This window comes from Dendrobium catenatum, unplaced genomic scaffold (assembly GCF_001605985.2).
Source record: "Dendrobium catenatum unplaced genomic scaffold, ASM160598v2 fragScaff_scaffold_1608, whole genome shotgun sequence".
Lineage (NCBI taxonomy): Eukaryota > Viridiplantae > Streptophyta > Magnoliopsida > Asparagales > Orchidaceae > Dendrobium > Dendrobium catenatum.
Window position 1 is genome coordinate 4,368,513 of NW_021320070.1, and position 20,434 is coordinate 4,388,946.

At 31.6% G+C, this 20,434-nt stretch overlaps 1 protein-coding gene across 1 annotated transcript; it reads left to right on the top strand.

The window, feature by feature from the left end:
- Window positions 1–13,250: 13,250 nt before the first annotated feature.
- On the top strand, window positions 13,251–13,930 carry LOC110105544 (histone H2B.11). The gene has a single exon (XM_020835098.2). The coding sequence runs from the start codon at window positions 13,290–13,292 to the stop codon at window positions 13,761–13,763; it is 474 nt and encodes a 157-aa protein (XP_020690757.1). The 5' UTR covers window positions 13,251–13,289; the 3' UTR covers window positions 13,764–13,930.
- Window positions 13,931–20,434: the final 6,504 nt, after the last annotated feature.

Consider the following 20,434-nt stretch of genomic DNA (forward strand, 5'->3'; position numbering starts at 1 on the left):
CTTGGTTCGGTTCGTTTGCATCCCTAAGATTAGCATATGCAATGTAGGTAATGGATATGGCGTAGATTGCCATGCTCCTATCGGAATGGAACTTCTGCATTGAGCAAAGCACAATGAGTTTGAGAGGGACAAAAAATGAGAATCTTTATTCAATCTTTCAATATCAATAGATTCATATCATTCATAAAAAGTTCCCTCAAATACATTTGTATGCAAACATCAAGCCTCTTATCTACCATAAAATAGTAGTTATGGAATAAAATAAACTAAATCTTTCATTAATATTATTATCATTTACATCTACAAGAATCACATGCATAATCTTTATCATTTATCCATGTATAACATCAACATCATACATGTAATCACGATTAAAAAAAGAGAACATGTACGGCATAAATTTCAACGTGTGCCAAATCATTCTCTATGCATTAGCCTCATTGCCCTTCCCATAAATTAATAGCACAGGTACAAATATAAAGTGAGTATAATGTCAGTATCTTACAAAAATTTAGAGATTATATTTCACATAAAAGAAAATAATATGCATGTTTATATTTTATAATTATAAATATAATTATGAATCATATTGATGAACCACATCATGTAGTGTTGTAGTGTAAGTACATGTATTATGCATAACCATCCAAATCAATGTATGTCTACATTTATGAAGCTTGAATAGCGGTTTATGTTAGTTTATGTATCATGATGAATTAATGTATATTTCAAGTCATGTTTAGTTGTAAACATGTCAATCATTTAGAACATATAAAGAGATGTGTTAGTATGAATCAATGCATCAATATCGTATTAGTTATTTTAATTATAGAGCAATAATTGGCTTTAACATTTATTCATTGGTCATTTATTAATATCATATAATTTCATATACTTCATTCAAGCATATCTACCGATAATCATATCTAGTTACTCATATTTTTCATTATGCCTCCATTTAGGCATAAGAGGCAACATACGCACTTGTTATAAAATCAATCAACCAACAAGCATTCATTTCGGCCAATATTTCAATCCAATCTACATATTCAATTGTATTTATATGTCCTAGATAACATGATGACATATCAAATAGATCACATGGCACATCATTGGATAATAACTAGTTCATGAATATGGATCTATAAAGGTTATATAAACATAATGAAGTCATTTTTACCACATGATATTTAATGTATGGGGTATACACAAAATTACATTAGATCGTATCCACACATGTAAAATGCTTAGGATAGCACATAGGGAATAACAACTAGTTAAAATGACACAAAAATGTACAAGAATGCAAAATCTAGAAAATAGCAATTCACATTGAAGTATATCAATAAATTATAAGTTTTCAATTCACTAAAAACCATATGAAAAAATATAAGAAAACAAATGAAAAATAAAATCATTAAATTATAAGTGGGAAGAATAGTAAGCCTATCTTAACAAAACATACTCCTCCGATCATGTGCTGCTTTCAATCTTTCTCTAATGATTTTAACATTCTTAATTGTACCATCAGCTAGCTTTAATCCAATCAATCCCCATTTATCACGATTCAATATGATTGTGGCAATATTTTGCAACTTCTATGATATAGTGCCTTATGGTGCATATCAATATTATGCCATAAATGATTGTTGGGGGTAAATTAAATGAAAAGCCTACGATCTTCTAAATAAATTCCAAAGTTAAGAACACACAACTTCTTCAAATAATTTAACATTTGTATAACCCTCTCAAATGATCCAACCATCTACATTTAAAATGTTGCGCTTAAATTCAATCAATAATCAATATTTCATTTACACTACTTCAAAACCTATAGGTAAATATGACATTACCATTCAACACAATAAAGATGGGTACTACATAAAGCCCCATAACGGTGGGTGCCATTTTATCCCTCACAAATAGTTACATTAATCAATAATAACACCTAATATATTGTGTTCTTATCTCGATTTAAGAAAATCATCATTAAATCTATAATAATATTTTGTCACTTATATTGAAAAATTGGTAATGGACAAGGGCAAAGAAGAATCAAAACACTAAATTGGTAATGCACTTGTATTTATGCCCTTTATTACTCCCAATATTTCACCTACCACTTGTTTAAGACAGGTGCATAGCATAATCAAAACATAATAGAATTTTCAGTACATAACTAATTTAGTTCCATATTAGAATAATTACATATTATTTTCACCTTGGGCCCAAGCTTATAGTTTCAGAATGTCTTTCTTTGTAATTCAGAAACTCTAAAATATCATGAAAAACACAATATTGCAATGCCATGTGCAATTAAAGTTTTTTAAAGTAAGTAGTAACATATACCAACTTGTGCAGAGAACCCTCATATTTTAGTTGTCAACTCAAAGTACTAAAAAATTTATCAATTTTACAGAAACTGTGTAAAATACTAAATTAACATACTTCATCTATTGCATTTCAGATAGGCTTCCAATTTTCAAAATAAATAAAAATTCATATAGAACAAGCCAACCGATAAAATTTTGTATTCTAATAGTCTAATTATCCAGAACAGAGAGTAAAATAACATATAAAAAGTTACACGGTGAAACATTTTTTAAAACTTAAGAAAAATATTTTTAAAATCATATATTTCATTATATACCTTGGAATTGAAATAAAAAATAAGGTATGGGTGGCCTATCTTGAGCCCTACAATTTTCCTAACTAGTCGGACAGACAAAATTGGATTTCATACTCCATATTCTCTCTTTCTCCTTTTTTTTTCTTCATCCTCTCCTTTCTTCCCTGACAAGAAGCTAGTGACTTTAAATAGTTATTATTCAAAAAATATTTATTCGATCAAACGCCGTAGTGCTACCACTTCCAATGCCGCAACCCCACCAACAGAACTCTCAAACTCTCCCAAACTTCCTAACTCCATCCTCAACACCATTGCAACACCACCAGGCCGCCACATTTCCCAAATCCCAATTTTTTCTCATTTTCTTGAGAATATTGCTTCGTTTGGGATGGCTTTCTTCCTGCTTCTTAAAGCAGCTTTTTAGTACAAAATTTAAATTTTTTGTACTAGATAGCCGCTTTAAGAAGCAGAAAGAAATCCGTCCCAAACGAAGCCTATATCTCTGCAATGCTCGCACATAAAATTTTCAACTTCTAATTTTCTGCTTACTAATCCCACATTTTCTAAATCTTCTATACACCATTCAACTAAATCATAATCACAATTATTAACTTAGTTAAAATTATAATTAGGAGCATATACTTACCTAAATTTCAGACGATGAATATTACAGTATGCCTCAACACTCCCAAGAAAAATAATATAACATGCACAATGAGACTACTGCAATTATGCAAAATTTCCCTTCTCAATCACAAAAAGTGGGAGCTTATAACCAACCTCCAAGTATTATAATCCTATTATCATTATTTTTGAATTTTTTTCCTCTTTCCTGACTTGTCTTGATCAGTTAGCTTTATGTATTATTCTCCAATCTTGATCCTCTCTTATAAGTTGGGTTACTAATCTGTTAATCTAACTATAATTCTAACATCTCCAATTCATAAATTAATGCACACTCGTTAATGATAATCCATGTAGCAACTGTAGTAGACTCCTCAATGTTTAAAAATTACTCCTTTTATTTAAGGGATTTCACATAATATGTATCAACCAATAAAAAAAAAAATCTACTTTTAAATTCATATAAGGGCATCTCCAACCGAACTGCAACCGCTTGAATGACGACCCTGGCCAGCTCCAGCCGAACCGCAAATTTCCCGCTATTTGGCTGCGGGTGAAAAGTGGGATGCCAATAATATTGGCGTTGCACTGTTCATCTCTGCCATTTTTACCTCTCTACCGAACTTGGCGGGGGAAAGAAGAGAGGACCGTTACCTGCAAAAGTGTGAAAAGTGGAGTTCGATTGCAGATGAATCGCGGTATTTTGTAGTTTCACGACATTTTGGAGTGAAAATGAGATTTTCGGTTGGAGATGCTCTAATGAGTTTGTCAACTCATTAAGAAATATATCAGTAAACTCACACACTACTAGAACTTCTTTATTTGTTTACAATTACATGTTATATAGTAAACAGATCTTCCTAATGATTATTGGAACTATAAAATTAACTCACATGGATCAAGACAAGTGTAACAGAGCTCATAATAGATATTTCATGATTATTTTAAGGTTTATTTTATCTTAAAAGCCTTTTAGTTACTTCTTTCATATAATAAAATAAATCCATAAAAAACTTAATATGCTAAAATTAAATTAATACTATTTAAATTTATGCCAAAAATCATTTTTATTCTCTAAATATTATTCAAATTAAGTGTGCAATTTTTTTTTTGCAAAAATTGGAATTATGCATAAACTTCTTTTAAATTTTGTGTTTTAAATGTGTTTGCTTTAATTTATACATTATGAGTTTTTATTAGGGCTGTCAAAAGCGGGGTTCAGGTTGCGTTCGAGAAGAATCCAAATCTGACCCGACACTTTTTAACTCGACCCGTTTTTGCAAATGGGTCGATTTTTCGGACCCGAAATCGACCCACTTCGGATCCAGGTCAACACGAGGCTGACCCACTTCTTTTATGTTTTATTAAAATATTTTTATTTAATTCGATTTATTTAACCTTAAACCAAATTAAAGTAAGATTTAATTTAATAAAAAAAACTTTATTCAATTAAAAAAACTTTAATCAATTTAAAAGAAATAAAATTTAATTCAGTTTGAGCAAGATGATTTATTATTTTTTTGAAAATGACACTTACTTTTTTCATAGCAATATTCTAAAGCCCTCATAAATCAATTAAAAAAGGGTCAAACTGGATTAATCTCGGGTTTTCGAGTCAACCTGAACTAGACCCAGTTTTAAAAATGGGTTGAAATCCTTAACCCAAATCCGAAATTTTCGAGTCGAATTTTCGGGTTCGGGTCTTGTAAAATATTTAATTTTAGCAAAATTTTGATTGATATATTTCCTAAATTAAATCTCATATTATATTATTGATTAATATATATATTACTTACCCCTATTTTTTTCATGTAAACAAAATTTTATGTACTATTTAATTTGAAAAAAAGGTAAAAAAAAATGAAATAAAATAAATGAAAAAAAAAAAACATCAATGCCATCACAAATAACTAAAATTATTTTAAGATTTTTTTTTCTTCCACTCAAATTCATAGCATCTAAATAAAGCCTCAATATTTTGTTACGACCAAAATTTCCAAACCAAATTAATTTTCTATTTTATCTGTTCCACTAAATCTAAAAGGAAAAGGTCAAAATCCAACAACCTTGACTCTCTCCCAACCAATACCCCCTACAAGCTTCCATTTTAAGGAAAAAAAAAATCCAAAAATAGCAACAACTCATCACCATAAATTCCTCCCTTCATTCACCCATTGAGACAAAGAGAAACTCAAACCAGAGAGAATAGAATTGCTGGAAAGAAGAAGAAGATGAAGAACATGGATGTGGCTAATTTCTTCAGATCAAACATCCTCGCGGTGCTATTTGTGACTGTATATGGACTAATGAAGTTCATTGATCGGGATGATGTGCCTAATGATGAGTCTCCGCGTAAATGTAAGGCCATCAAATATTTTCATCTTTTAAGAATTAGGAGGGTCTTTAGGGGCTGTTTGGTAGCAGGATTTAGGCCGGATTTGAGGCGGCTTTGAGCAAAATCCAGCCAAATGGCCTAAAATGCAAAGCCAGATCTCACGGCAAATGAAGTCCGCCATATACCAAAAATTTCATCTTTTCGTACTAAATCTCATATTTTCAAAATCCTGTATTTTGCCAAATTTACGAAATCCAACGGCTTGCGAGGAGTCTGCTCGTTAAATCCACTATATGGCCAAACAATCACATGAGATTTAACAAGATTTATCATGAATGTTACCAAACAGTTTTCAAGATTTAGGCCCCTTAAGGTTTCCGAAATCCGGATTTAGAGCATTTATGAAATCCTACTTAAATCAAATGGAGGATTAAAAAGCCTAAGGGTGTTTTTGTCGTCCTATTTTTAATATGACAAGTGCTTCTGCAATTTAATCACATCCCATTCTATTTTTTGCTTAACAATTATGATTTTTTTTCTTTGGGGTGTAAACGAGTTAGACCAACTGGTGAGCTGGCTCAGCTCGATGAGTTAATGTGTCAAACTTGAACCAGTTATGACTCGACTCGATAGCTTGTGAGCTGGCTCATTCAAATAACATCAATATATGATACATTTAAAATAGTTTAATATTTAGAATTTTAAGTATAAAATTGTTGAAAATGTTTAAAATATATATCTTACTTTCTTATATGTACTGCATCTTTATTTTTTTTCCTTATAATTTCTCATTGTTTTTACCATTTTGTTATAATAATTATTCGGATCAAAATCATTTTCTCCTTTAACGATAAACGAACCGGCTCTTCTGCCACCTCAAAGTCTTAGAATCGAGCTTGAGCTTGAACTGAATTGATTACTGTAGCTCAAGTTTATGTTGAGGGCGAGTTAAACTTGGCTCGGCTTATTTCTACCTTTTTTTCTTTACTTGGGTGCATCATATATAAAGATAATTAAATTAAGGCTTCATTTGGGACGGCTTTTTTATTGCTTCTTAAAACAATTTTTTAGGTTAAAACTTAAAAATTTTTATAATAAAAAGATGTTTTAAGAAAGAAGAAGAAAAGCCGTCCCAAAGGAAGCCTAAAGGCACAATAAAGTGAATAAACATAGTCTTGTTTCAATGATAAATTTGCGATATATATGTTTGTAACATTTCTCTTTTTTTAATTGATTAAGCATTTATGAAGCTGCATAACTATTCTTTTCGAAGATGGATGAGGCAAGTACGGACGGAAGGCAGGACAGAATCGGAGCTGCCTGATTTTTTCTATGATGATGACGACGATGATTTTCATTATTTTTAAATGCATTTCTTTGCTTGAAGTTGTGACAAAATGTGAACCTTTTTATCATTTTATTCATTTAGTTTATATTTATTTGCTTTGTTATACTTGATAGTTGATGAGGAATTTAATTGTAATTCTTCCTCTTTGTTTTTTTTGTTTTTTGTTTTATAGGAGCAAGCGACATAATAATCTATTATATGAAATTGATTGTAAACTAAGATGTTATGTGCTATAAAATTTGAGTAGATAGAGTGCATGTTTTATGTCTCAACACTGTATACAAATTCATCACGTATAAAAAAAATTGTTAGACCAATTTTTTTTTTAACGTGAAAAATCCAAAAAGTGAAAAGAACTATCCTGGCCAAGTTTTAAAATTTTACTATAGTAGGTAATACGATGGTCCTCCATTCATCACAGATGAAGAAGATGTGCTTATTTGAGATCAAATTTCTAATTTTCTCTATAGGAGATTACAAAAATTAAGTGTTTATAAATGATTACTTAACACTCAACAGCAGAGTTTGATTTCCTCTTTAGGGATTACTGAAGTCTTACATTCATAGAAAAAAGCCTAATACCAAGCAACATAGTTAAATCTTTTGTCAAGAGTCTTAAAATGATGGTGGTGATTACTGGTGGTGGTCATTAACGATGATTTTGGATGATGATTGCCACCATAATCCCTAGACTACTGACAAGATCTAGTCCTATAGTTGGGTATTAGCTGTCCATTTTTGGAAATCAAATTTCTACAATCCCTATAAGTGAAATTAAGCCTATTATTTGGTGTTAATTGTTCATTTGTGGATACTTAATTTCTGTAATCCCTCAAACAAAAAATTGATTATTTCTCTTAAATAACTCTATCTTTTTCAATTGTGAGGAATGAATGATTTTTGTATCATTTACTATGTAGTGGATTTTTTCAAATAGGACATACCCTATGTGATTTTTTTCTCTTTTCGAGTTTTTCATGTAATTTTTTTTTTTTCGTTTTTTAACTTTTATCTATATGTGCTGGATTTTTATATAACATTAAGACGTAAAACATATATTCTACTGACTCAATTTTTAAAGCAAATAATAGTTTCGTGTCATCTATGGAAAATATTCTCAATATATTATGCATACTTCTTTAATGATTGATAATTAAAACCTTAATGATGAAGGACATTTGAATAAAAATAATGAAGGTGATCCCCCCCTCCTCTCCCCCGTGCGTGTAAATTAGGAGTAATGCCACTCATACAATCTATCCTCATGTTGTAATTCCTTCTCCACCATAGTCTTATCTAGATTATTCAAATGTTTTCAGTTTAACACATTGTTCTAGTATTATTTGACCCGTTCTTTATCCTCCATAATTCATGGAGGATTTAAATTAAAATCACTTTGTTGAACCTCCTCGTGATGTTATAAGAGATGTGTTATGAAATTTGAGAGAAAGTAATCAACTTACTTCCTACCCCAAGTTTCAAGAGTATTCATCTTTAATAAGTAAATTCTTTAACTTTAATAAATAAAATTCTTTAACATCCTATTTTAGTGAGATTCAAACTATCTAATATGGATCCATATGATGAATATTCTAATCTCCATAAACATATTGATTATTTTAGGATCATCATGCATATCTAATAAGCTTAAACTTGATTTAGATATTTAATCATACATAAATATTTAAAATCCATTTTTTAAAAACATATATTTGAAGAGATAAATATTAGATATTACTATAAATATTTATGTTTTTTTTATATTTTGTATTATAAATACTTAAATACAAAAAGAGATGGATAGATTTTGTATTTTAAATATTCATGTGTAATTATTATCATATATTATTAATTTATGACTTAAGTAATTAATACATTACTAAATTTTTTGTTATTTTATAAAATAGAAAATTATGTTAGAAATAAATGAATTAAGCTTAAATTTGATTAAGATATTTAATCCATAAAAATTTTTTAATTTAACAAAATACCTTACAAATAATAAAATAACAAAAAATATTTATTCATATGCCTAAACTAAGACTAAGTGATGTATACATATATTAAACGTAAAATTATTTTAAATTTACATAATCTATCAGTTTATGCAAAAATATATTAATTGATTAATTAATTTATTTCTAACATAAGTTTCTAATTTATAAAACAACAACAAAAAATTTTAATTGACAAACAAAATTATTGATGTATTACTTAAATAAAAAATTAATAACATATGATAATAATTATACATAAATATTTAAAATTCAAAATATATCAAACTCATTTTATATTTAAATATTTATAATCCAAAATATACAAAAACATAAATATTTATAATAATTATAAATTATTATTAGTTTTGAGTTGTGATCTATTTATCTATGCATAAAGAATTGCATGTATTGTACACAAAAACTGACGTGCATTTACTAGTCAAGTAAAAAGTTTTATAAATAAGAGGGTACTAATTTAAATGAACCATAGCATAAGCATAACGAAGTACATAAAAGGATCAACTAACGTCACCTACGTGGCCTATGTGGCAATGCATTAGTGCCGGGAGTGTAATGCTGAGGAGGTCGTCGTGGCCTTTGAAGGGAGCTTGGTAAAAAATCTTGGCTGAAGGGAGCTTGGTAAAAAATCTTGGCTGAGGTATGCTTCCAAATCAGTTGGCACCTGGTTACTGAGGAAGTCCCAAAAGGAACCTTGATCAGGATAAGAAGATGGTCCATCATATACACTGTAATGCTAAGAAGCGTCCTTGGCCATGAAAAATGGTGTATCATGCTCACATCTATCATCAAAATATCCTTGATCCTGAATATACAACTGGCTACGCAAACCACGACAAAGCTCGGCAATCGTGTTTATATCCCTCTGCTGTTGTGTATCATCTGTATCATTGAAATGTTGTCTCAAAGCACGTTCAGTTCCAAAGAAGAAATTTCTATGAAGTTAAAAGATAAAATTATTAATTATTTCGCAAAAAATATCATCTAAGAAATTTACACTATATTCAATTTTAACGTACCAGAAGGCGCTCCGAGGGGGCTCTAGGATATGTCATTAAGACTAAGAACTGGCCGACACTACATCCACCTAGTAACAGAAGGACCAAATGCACAAATGAGTCTTTGAAACATATTGACCTATGAGCTTTGAATTCTATATACTGTTTGAACCATTGTAGAGGAAATAACATCCATGAATAAATTAAGAGTACGGTATGACTCCTCCCAACTACCAAAAATAACCTTAATAGCCTTTTGTCGAGCGTCACATGCCTTCATGCATGAAACTTTAATATTGAACTTAGATTCCATGCGACCTATAATCTCCCTTGGCTTCAAGTCCATTTGCTTTCTAATGGTTGGTAGTATGTAGAAACTAATAAATTGGGAAGTTGAACTGACAGTGGCCACTTTCAAGAATTGGAGTGGCACAGGTACGACAGTGCTTTATAGATGAGATTTTTCATATACCACCTAATCATTTGCTCTTGGCAGAATGAAGCCTCCATAGGCAAGGAGACACCAAGCTATCATTCTTTGCACAACAAATCGTAAATTTATGTGTATTTGAGGCTATGACCAGCCTTATAATGCAAATTGAAGATCACTATTTCTTGTGAAACACATACCTTAAATTAATTCATTAGGAATCATGAATTCATCCTCATCCATCACCTCATCATTAACATCATCAAACTCAATTTCTTGATCCCATTCTTGTGTAGTCATGCAGATCTCAGGATAGTTATTATTTGCCACCATTGTATCCCCGCTACTAACTGATTTAAAGCAGTAATCTTGGATGACATTTCTTATCTCCTCGTTACCATATGCAACTCCATTATCCACTGGTAAAAGATTAGCACCATCATCATCAGAGCACTGAGCGCTAAAGCCACTAATCATCGTCTGATAATCGTAATGATTCAAAGGGATTGATTGTGCAGAATGTAGTGGAGGTTCCTGCATCTGTTGGTTTTCTGTATCACTATATTAAAAATATTATTGATCAATATTATTAATCATTTATTGATCAATAAAAAAAATTCTACTGAATTATTAATGATATGTGATATAGGGAACTCACTAATGAAGAAGCTCTTCTACTGCGTCTACCCTTGAAGGACCAGCAATCACATCAATCCTTTCAACTTGGGTTGAAGTTTCACATCTTTGTGAATTTGGAGGTTCAGTATTTTCTCCAGTCATATTAATCTCTTCGACCTCAACGTATAAGATGAGAAATTTTGTTTCAGCCTGGCATAATAATACTTCACAAACGTCGTCATCCTCAACATGTGAAGGAACAATCTTATTTCCCACGGGCACTCATCATTCTAAGTTCACAGAAAACTTTGCAGGATCATACTTCAATGCTCTAATTATCCTTAACTTAAGTTGCTCTAAGTTTATATTTCTTAACACATGAAAGGGACGGTTCCTACCCCCAGAATAACTCGGCACGAATTTATCATCCACTTGTAACTTACCTCTATACAAAAGCATAAAGGTTGCACCACGTCCACTCATTACTGAAGTCATATGTTCCGCTATGAAATATAAACAAATCACAAAATCTTAATATACTTCAAATTTAATTTACACTAATTCTACTCGCTAAACACAAGTTATAATTACTATAACTAATATTGACATGATAATATCATAACGAAATACCACAATAATTCAATATATAAAATTTTAATACCCAATAAATTACTTCTAATTTATCTCTCTACCAAATAATGACTCCAAATAAAAAAATATTAAACATAGCAAAAATAATTACATAGAAAAAAATGTATTCTTTTCAAACTCACATAAAATTTAACCAAATAATTTATAAAATTTTTTAATAAATTTTTTATTTTTTAATTTTTAATTTTTTATTTATTTTTTATAAATTGTCTATTTCCAAACACATGTAAAACGTACTACACCCAAACTTTAAACCGTTAACATATATTAGCTTAAAATAATTCATCTTCTCCATGCCAAAATTATTTACTGAGGGTGAATCTCAACATTATTTAATTTATTTTATGATAAATGTGATATGTAAATAATTAATCACATTTTTTAATATACTTAACACAAACTCATATATTTTGAAACTAACGCTTATTCAAATTTTCATCACAAAATTTATTCGAAGTTGCATAAATATAACTTCAAAATAACCAAAATTATTGCAACAAATAATAATTTAACAAATTAAAACAAATTTTTAAAAATTTACCTATTTCCAAACACATATACTTATTTCAACAAATATTTACTTCAACATATACTAACTTCACATAATTTAACTAATATAATCAACATTGCTTAACAAACAAAAATTAAAAATTTCAAAAATATTTGTATCGAACATTCATCTTCTCCAACCCAAAAGAACCCAAAAAACACGTATATTTATCACAAAAATTGCCACCTTCAATATGTAGGTCAACTACAATCACAAATCTACAAAATATTTGCAACATTCACTTCTTAAATGTATAAATCTTTACTTGTCCCAAACAAATTTTGAAATTATTTCAACAAACAAAGAGATTTACCCAAATAATTATAGAAACAAACCACAAATAATAAATCTATACATCTCTATGAACAAAAAAAAACACTTAACAACATGTATTTAACTTGTTTAACATAAGAAATTAAAAAAAAAATCTCATCTTACCTTCACCCGACAGGGAAAGCACTTGATCGCGGCTAATGCTTTGTTTGGGACGGGTTTCTTATTGCTTCTTAAAGCAGCTTCCTAATATAAAATTTAAAATTTTTGTACTACGAAGCTTCTTTAAGAAACCAAAAAAAAGCCATCACAAACGAAGCCTAAGAGGGATGGAGACGATGAAGAACAAAGATTGGATTGGGAAAGGAAAAGTGATATTTTTAATTATGACTAAATCGCCCAATAAACGAGCGACGTATGCCACATCATCTGCCACGTCCTCATTTGATTCGACATAAATTGCCTATTAAATAGACGACTTTGACTATTTTTAAATTCTATTAATGGTATGCTTATTCATATTATTATCTCGCTAATTATGTTTACTTTTAAAAATTTCCCTGGGGAAATTAGCGATCACCGCGCTTGTTCCATTGACCGAGTCCGAGACCAAACCTAGTCCTATCACGGCTGTCCAAAAGCTAAGATTTCAATTACAAATCAACGGTGCAAACAGCGCCAGCTCATGAATCTGTGTGAGAACGAAGCCACCCTATGATCATTCACAACACCTTACTATTTAAACCCTTCCGAGCATACGTACTTATCAAATCCTTCGTTTTCACGCTGTTCTCTATCTAGCAAGATCAGTTATTCTAATGGCTCCAAAGGCCGAGAAGAAGCTCGCCGCAGAGAAAAAACCCGCCGCAGAGAAGCCCGCGGAAGAGAAAGAGAAGAAGGCTGGGGTGTCCGAGAAAGCTCCCGCAGGAAAGAAGCCGCGGGCGGAGAAGAGGCTTCCGGCGTCAAAAGAGGTTGGCGCTGCGAGCGACAGGAAGAAGAAGAGGGCCAAGAAGTCAGTCGAGACCTACAAGATCTACATATTCAAGGTGTTGAAGCAGGTTCATCCCGACATAGGCATCTCTAGCAAGGCGATGAGCATCATGAACTCGTTCATTAATGATATATTCGAGAAGCTCGCTCAGGAGTCATCTCGCCTCGCTCGTTATAACAAGAAGCCGACCATCACGTCCAGGGAGATTCAGACTTCGGTTCGGCTTGTTCTGCCTGGGGAGCTAGCTAAGCATGCGGTTTCTGAGGGAACCAAGGCCGTTACTAAGTTCACAAGTTCTTAGATCCGGTTCATCTTCCCCCCTTGTTTTTTTGCTGGTTGTTTTATTTTAGTTAGGGTTAGGTTTAGATTTTGCTTTACTCTCTGGTTTGGGATATGTAATTAGCAGGAAAACTTATGATATCTTCTTGGATTTTAATCAAGAATCCGGTCATCTTTAGATATCAAAAATTGAAAGTCATTTTGAATAATTGATTATGGAGCTGTTAAATTTTTCTTAATGTGATTTGTTTGTGTTATATGAATGTCATGTTATAATATCTGATGAATTTCTTACTTGTAGATGTTGGCCTGTTTAATGATTAATTGATTATAGAGTATTTAATTTGAAAAGAGATTCTTTGTTGTTTAGTGCTATTGTCTTGCTGCTGGGAATTTGTGGAAACGAAAATATAAGTTATTAAATTTTGAGTAAATTAATGCATATTCATAGTTTGCCTGAAACTGGTTGGAAATCTTGTCGCTTTCTCATTGCAGTTATGTTTTTTTTAAGCATGTTGTTTGCATTTCTGAATTGCAGTGTATTCTGGTTGCGTGATGTATTGTGCATTGTTACTCTAGTTTTGAACAGAAGCCATGAAACATTGGCTGGCTTTTGGGTATTTGAACAATGTGGTATGTGAGTGTGATAAATTTTTGAGGCTAATACTATCTCCAATCAAACTCCAAACCAGTGTCTTCCTTCTGTCATTTGCTCGATTCAAACTCCAAATTGCATGCCAAATTTCAGTAGGTGATTAGTGAGAGTTCAATATTGGCATTGGACTATTCACCTATTCCAAAAAAATTCGTTGTGAGATTTACTTAAAAAGCGTGTGAAAGAGGAGAAAAATATCCCAAAGATGGCTACCTTTGCAAAAAGCGCATGGAAGAAGAAGAAATGACATTCGATTGGGGATAAATGGCTGCATTTTAGAGTGGAGATGCCTAATGATTTGGACCAACTAATCTTTTAGAGGAGAAAATAACAGCTTAGATCTTGCAAATCAATATTTTGTAGATTTAAAATCTTATTGAAAGAAAAATCCTTGGCATTATGAATGACTAAATCTTGGATTTATAATTTTCCGTCTAGGACTATGGGACATTCATGTAAAGGTAAGAAAACTATATTAACATACATACATTTGATTATTTTAGCTCCTTTGATTTTGTTTTTGTGTGATGAGAGTGTTCACCTCAAATATCTCCCCTGGCTTCATATTAGAAGGGGTAGTCATCACCTTAGAAATCATGATTGATTGATTTGGTCAATATTTTGACCCTTGTAAATTTGATTGAATTAGATTCTATTTCACTTTATTCAACTTGTCTTTAGTTTTTTTTTTTAAATGTATGGCTCTTTTGTTTGATCTACCTTATTTTGGTTGTTGGGAGCTTTGGTTTACCAATCAAGAGGATTTGAGTTTGAGCTTTGTGTATGTGATGTGTGTGAATTTGCTTTAATTGGCTTAAAGGTACCAAAAAAAAAAACTCAATGTATTTAAAACACAATCTTTAGATTTTCAAACTCCTAGTTTAATCACCTATGATTATCATGTTTGCTAGCACAGTCTTGCCCAAACTAATGAATCATGATTTGAAAATAAAGTAGGAATTTCAAAATTAAAATTGTTAAATTTACACATCTGTGCATCATCAATTTGAAGTTAATTCTCTTATTTTTATTGGGATTAAATGTCTTTTAAACTATTGGATTCTTAATTTGACCATTTTTAGTTTTTGAGCAGATCTACTCAACCAGTATTTGATATATTTAGTGTTATCCTAGTTACTTTTATTGTAATGAATATTATTGGATTATAATGGTGCTTGTGAGTTGGAGTGATGCATCCATGATTTATGCAACTAATAATAATAATAATAATGAAGAAAAAATCCATACAAAGGCCTCTAATCTTTGATCTGCCGCTTCTCCTATCCTCCAACTGCAACCTTATGTTGTGTGAAATCTGATTGTGTTGATCAATCAGGTTGTTCTGTTGCCTTGAACTTCAAGTTTGTCATTTTAGTTTACCCCCAGCTTGAATTTTGAGCGCCACAATGTCATTAGACATAGGTGTGAGCGAGATGGACTGCACAATTTTTTTTCTTGTTTTTTGATGGTTGCGTCCCTTGGGATTATTCACTTTGCTTTCTCTTGTATTTCTGTAGTGTTAGACATGGAGAATAGTGCATGTGAGAAGAGAAGTAAAGAGAGAGTGAGAGAGAAGAAAGATTTGTATTTATTTATCCCAATTTTTATAATGGATTTCTTGGTGTGGTGTTGCTAGTTTTTCCATGTCGTTTTTTAGCGTGATTTTAGCTCTGGGAGGACGCATCTCTACGTCAGGTGGGAGGACGCAATAATAATTCCCAACTGCAACCTTATTTTATGTGTGAAATTTGATTGTGTTGATCAATCAGGTTGTTCTGTTGCCTTGAACTTCAAGTTTGTCATTTTTGATGTTATTGGGGGTTGGGGCTCGTGGGGTAAATTTTGAGCGCCACAATGTCATTAGACAGGTGTGAGCGAGATGGACTGGACAATTTTTTTTTCTTGTTTTTGAAAGTTGCGTCCCTTGGGATTATTCACTTTGTTTTCTCTTGTATTTATGTAGTGTTAGACATGGAGAACAGTGCATGTGAGAAGAGAAGTAAAGAGAGAGTGAGAGAGAAGAAAAATTTGTATTTATTTATCCCAATTTTTATAATGGATTTCTTGGTGTGGTGTTGCTAGTTTTTCCATGTTAAATTCTGGTGTTATTTATTTTTCCTGTTGCTTTTACTTTCTCTATTATTTTGTCGTTGTGGTGTTTACTCCTCTTCATCCCCAATACCATATCCCTGGCATCCTATCTTATCTAGCCGTTATCCAATGAATCATTATATTTTAAGTTTTAGCTATGACATTTCTTTCTCTTCCTCAAATTTTACGCTGCCTATGATTCTCTCATAATAGGAATAGGTAGATATATGATATAGATGGAATTCAATCATAGGACTTCGACAACAAGCCCCTAAGAGATGACCATCACTTCCTTCGTGGATCTCCTCATCACTAACCTTTCCAAAAAGAGCAAGTGCTTTACTTATCCCTAATGTCAGTGTCATCTCAGGCCTAAGCATTGCAAGTCTGTGAGCTCCTCGCCACTAGCTCTCTACTGCAGACTTATTGCTTTTGCTGATTTTACTTAATCGAATCTTGGTTGGCCATCTCTTAGGGGCTGTTTGGTAGCAGAATTTACGCTGGATTTGAGGCGGATTTGAGCGAATCCAGTCAAACGGCCTAAAATGTAAAACCAAATCTCACAGCAAATGAAAGTTGTAGTAGGCTGAAAATTCCGCCTTTTTGTGCTAAATCTCGAATTTCCGAAATCTTTTTTTTTTTGCTGCCGTGTTTAGGAAATCCATTGGCTCTAGAGGAAGAGTTCGCTTTTGAAGTCTGCTCTATAGCCAAACAGTCACACGGAATTTAATAGGATTTATCATGAATGTTACCAAACAGTTTTCAGGATTTTCACAATCCGGATTTAGAAGATTATGAAATCCTACTTAAATCAAATCCTAAGTGCTACCAACAACACTTTAGGTTTTATTTGGGATAACTTATTTATTGTTTTGCTTTTTAAATAATATTCATAATTTTTATTTGTCCATTATTTTTTCATTATTTTCAAAGAATTTTTGTATCATAAAATGTTCTCTTTAACACTTCTAAAGAGTTATTTTCTCTTTGCTCTCTCCATTGAACTCACTTCTTGCTCATTTGCTATTATTTTTTTCGGCTTTGTTTGGGGTATCTTTTCAGTAAATTTTTGTATTAAAAAATTATTTTATAAAACAATAAAAAAATTATCCTAAACAAAATATTCGTTTTTGAGCCTCAACCAAAGTAGAGCATCTCATGTAAAGCCTTCGTCGACATCAGAACATAGCTGGTCTCACCATTGATCATTCGTGAAAGACAATATCAAGTTGTATGTCCAATACTTCACTAAACATCTAATATGTCGGTTCCACAGGAACCGACTCAACTTCAGCCGGCCCAGGTGCGGCCGACACTTGTGTACAGGAGGCAGGTCAAACCGCCTCCTTCCTACACCACCTAAGGGAGGGGCCCACGCACAATTTGTTTGGATTTAATTAATTAAAAAAGATTTGATATCTTTTGTATTAAATAATAATATCTTATATTAGAAAAGTGGATTTAATTAATTAAAAAGAATTAATTAAATATTATTTAATATTAGGAAGTTTTTAAAGAGGTGGAGAGGGCTGCTTAAAAGGCATGAAGGGGTTAGGGTTAGGCATGCTTTGATTATTGTCTTCTTGTAGTCTCTTTGGTGTTTTGGGCTCTAGACTCTTATCTAGAGATTTGGGAGCGACGATCCTCTTTTCGAATAGAGGATCAATTATATCTTTTATTCTAGTTTATTTTACTTTGAGTATTTAATTGAGTTCTATTATTTTCTTGATTGTTTCATCTCCAATCTTGAGTATTCTTACTGTTTTTATCAATTTCGCATTACGGTTACTTACGAACTTAAATAGATCCGATAGGATTACTTGCGAACTCAAGTACTTCCTATCAACATTCACTTCAAAAGTCTCAAGAAGACATTTCATCAAACACCTTTCAATCTAAATAAATAGTTAACTGACTTTGGATGACGTCAATCATGATGTTGGCATAATTTCTATTAACCTATAACAGCTTGGGGGAAAAGTTTTAATCGTTTGAGTATCAGTTTTACAGATTATAATTATTAATTTTTATTTTTATTTTTCTTATGAGTATCAGTTTGTAAAAATTCTGAAAATTGTTGCAACTTTCATGATGCCTCGGACATCGCGACAGCCATCAAAATATGATTATTATTCATATCCTCCTATTTGCAAAATATTTATTTTTGGCAAACATTTATTACAAATTGATCTTTGAAATTTTTTTTGGAACTGGGTATCTACCTGCTATCACTATAAAAGGAGTGCTTGGTGGCATAATTAATCCATCGGCGAAACCTAGCGAGACCACCAATCGGTATCGGGCCCAAACTTGCCTTGCCCCACTGAAGAAGCGAGACCGTAGCAGAGGAGATTTGAACCCGGGATGGGAGGTTCCCAACCGTGCTCGCCTACCAGCCACCCTAAATCTCGATGGGTAATCGATATTATTGTGATGGGCATTTCAAACTTAAGAAAGCTCCTTACAATTTTATCTTAATTTGCCCTATTCCAAGCTGAATATGCAATTCTATTTCAGTTTAGGGGTAGTAATAATATTAACAATAGTAATATATATGACAATGATATATAATAGATCAGTTAGTTTAGGCATGATTTTAAGATTTTGTTTGAGATATCTTTCTAACTGTTTTTAAAATAATTTTTTATTACCAAAGTTTCTATTTTGAAAATTTTTTGTACTGAAAAATTTCTTTTGAAAGCAATGAAACCCTCAACTCATATAAAGTAGATTTTGATTGGAGAATATATATTCATGAATTTAGTGGATGACCAAAAGGAGCACAATGTTGATCATAGTTATAAGCTTCTTTCTTTCTGACTGAAAATATACTTGGAGAGAAAAATTTAGCAAATGATATTGGTGTTGATCTCCGACTACTAATTCAAGAGTATGTCAACTGTGGCATGGAGTTCAATATTATGATGTTGTTATGAGGCAAATTTTTTATGTAGGAATAATATTAATGTGAACTAGTGTTAGCAACTAAATTGTTTTATTTATTTATTTTTTAATATAATGAAAATATGAAGAAGAAAGAGAAAATGAATGGCAATGAAATGATTTAAAAAATGACTCTGTTTGGGTTCAGGTGTTTTGCACAATGCTTCGGTGCTGTGTATCCGAACGCCTAGGCGTTCTCTAGAATCTCTACTAGTGCATCTCGACGTCCTGTACCAGATTACCCCGACACGTCAAAGTTTTATAGTAGAAATGATAGAGAGCATAGCGCCACAAAATTACGGGTTTGAGTGCTGCAGCATCATGATGACAGAGATTTGAGGGTCACAGCGCTTTGAGGCGGACCAATAAGTTTTTTTTTTCATTCAAAGGTTGTGTCCCTTGTGTTATTTACATAACTCTCTTATGTTTTGAGAATGAAAACATTGTAAACGAAAAGCGAGTGAGGGAGAAGAGTAATTTGTACTTATTTCTCCCACTTTCATAATGGATTTTTTGGTCTCTCTCTGGTTTTTTTCCATATTTCAGAATTTTCCACGTTAAATCTTGGTGCCCTTTACATTTCGCTGCTTTTCTATTTTTTCTTGTTTGTTTCGTTGCGTTGTTTTACTTCCATCCCCAACTATGCATGCTATATATGGCTTGAGACAAATAAACACCCATACTATAATAATTTTTAAATTGAACTAAAATGGAATAGTTCAAGCTTCATCCAATATCAACTAAATAAACAATATTCATTAAAATATAAGCGTTAAAAAAATTGTATTAAATATAAGAAATTTGAGTCAACAAAATTTCACAAGAATTTTCAGAATAATTAATTAATTATAGTTGATTAATCAAATAAAATAAGTTTAATCCATAGAAAAATACTATGATTTATATCAATTTTTTTAAAGTAAAGCTCACATCATTGCTAGTTGTCATCTACTTTCTACCCACTTTTAAATGGTGAACTATAATAAATAAATAAATAAATAAAT

Coding starts and splice junctions, on each gene's coding strand:
- LOC110105544 (XM_020835098.2), top strand. CDS start 13,290: ATGGCTCCAAAGGCCGAGAAGAAGCTCGCCGCAGAGAAAAAACCCGCC.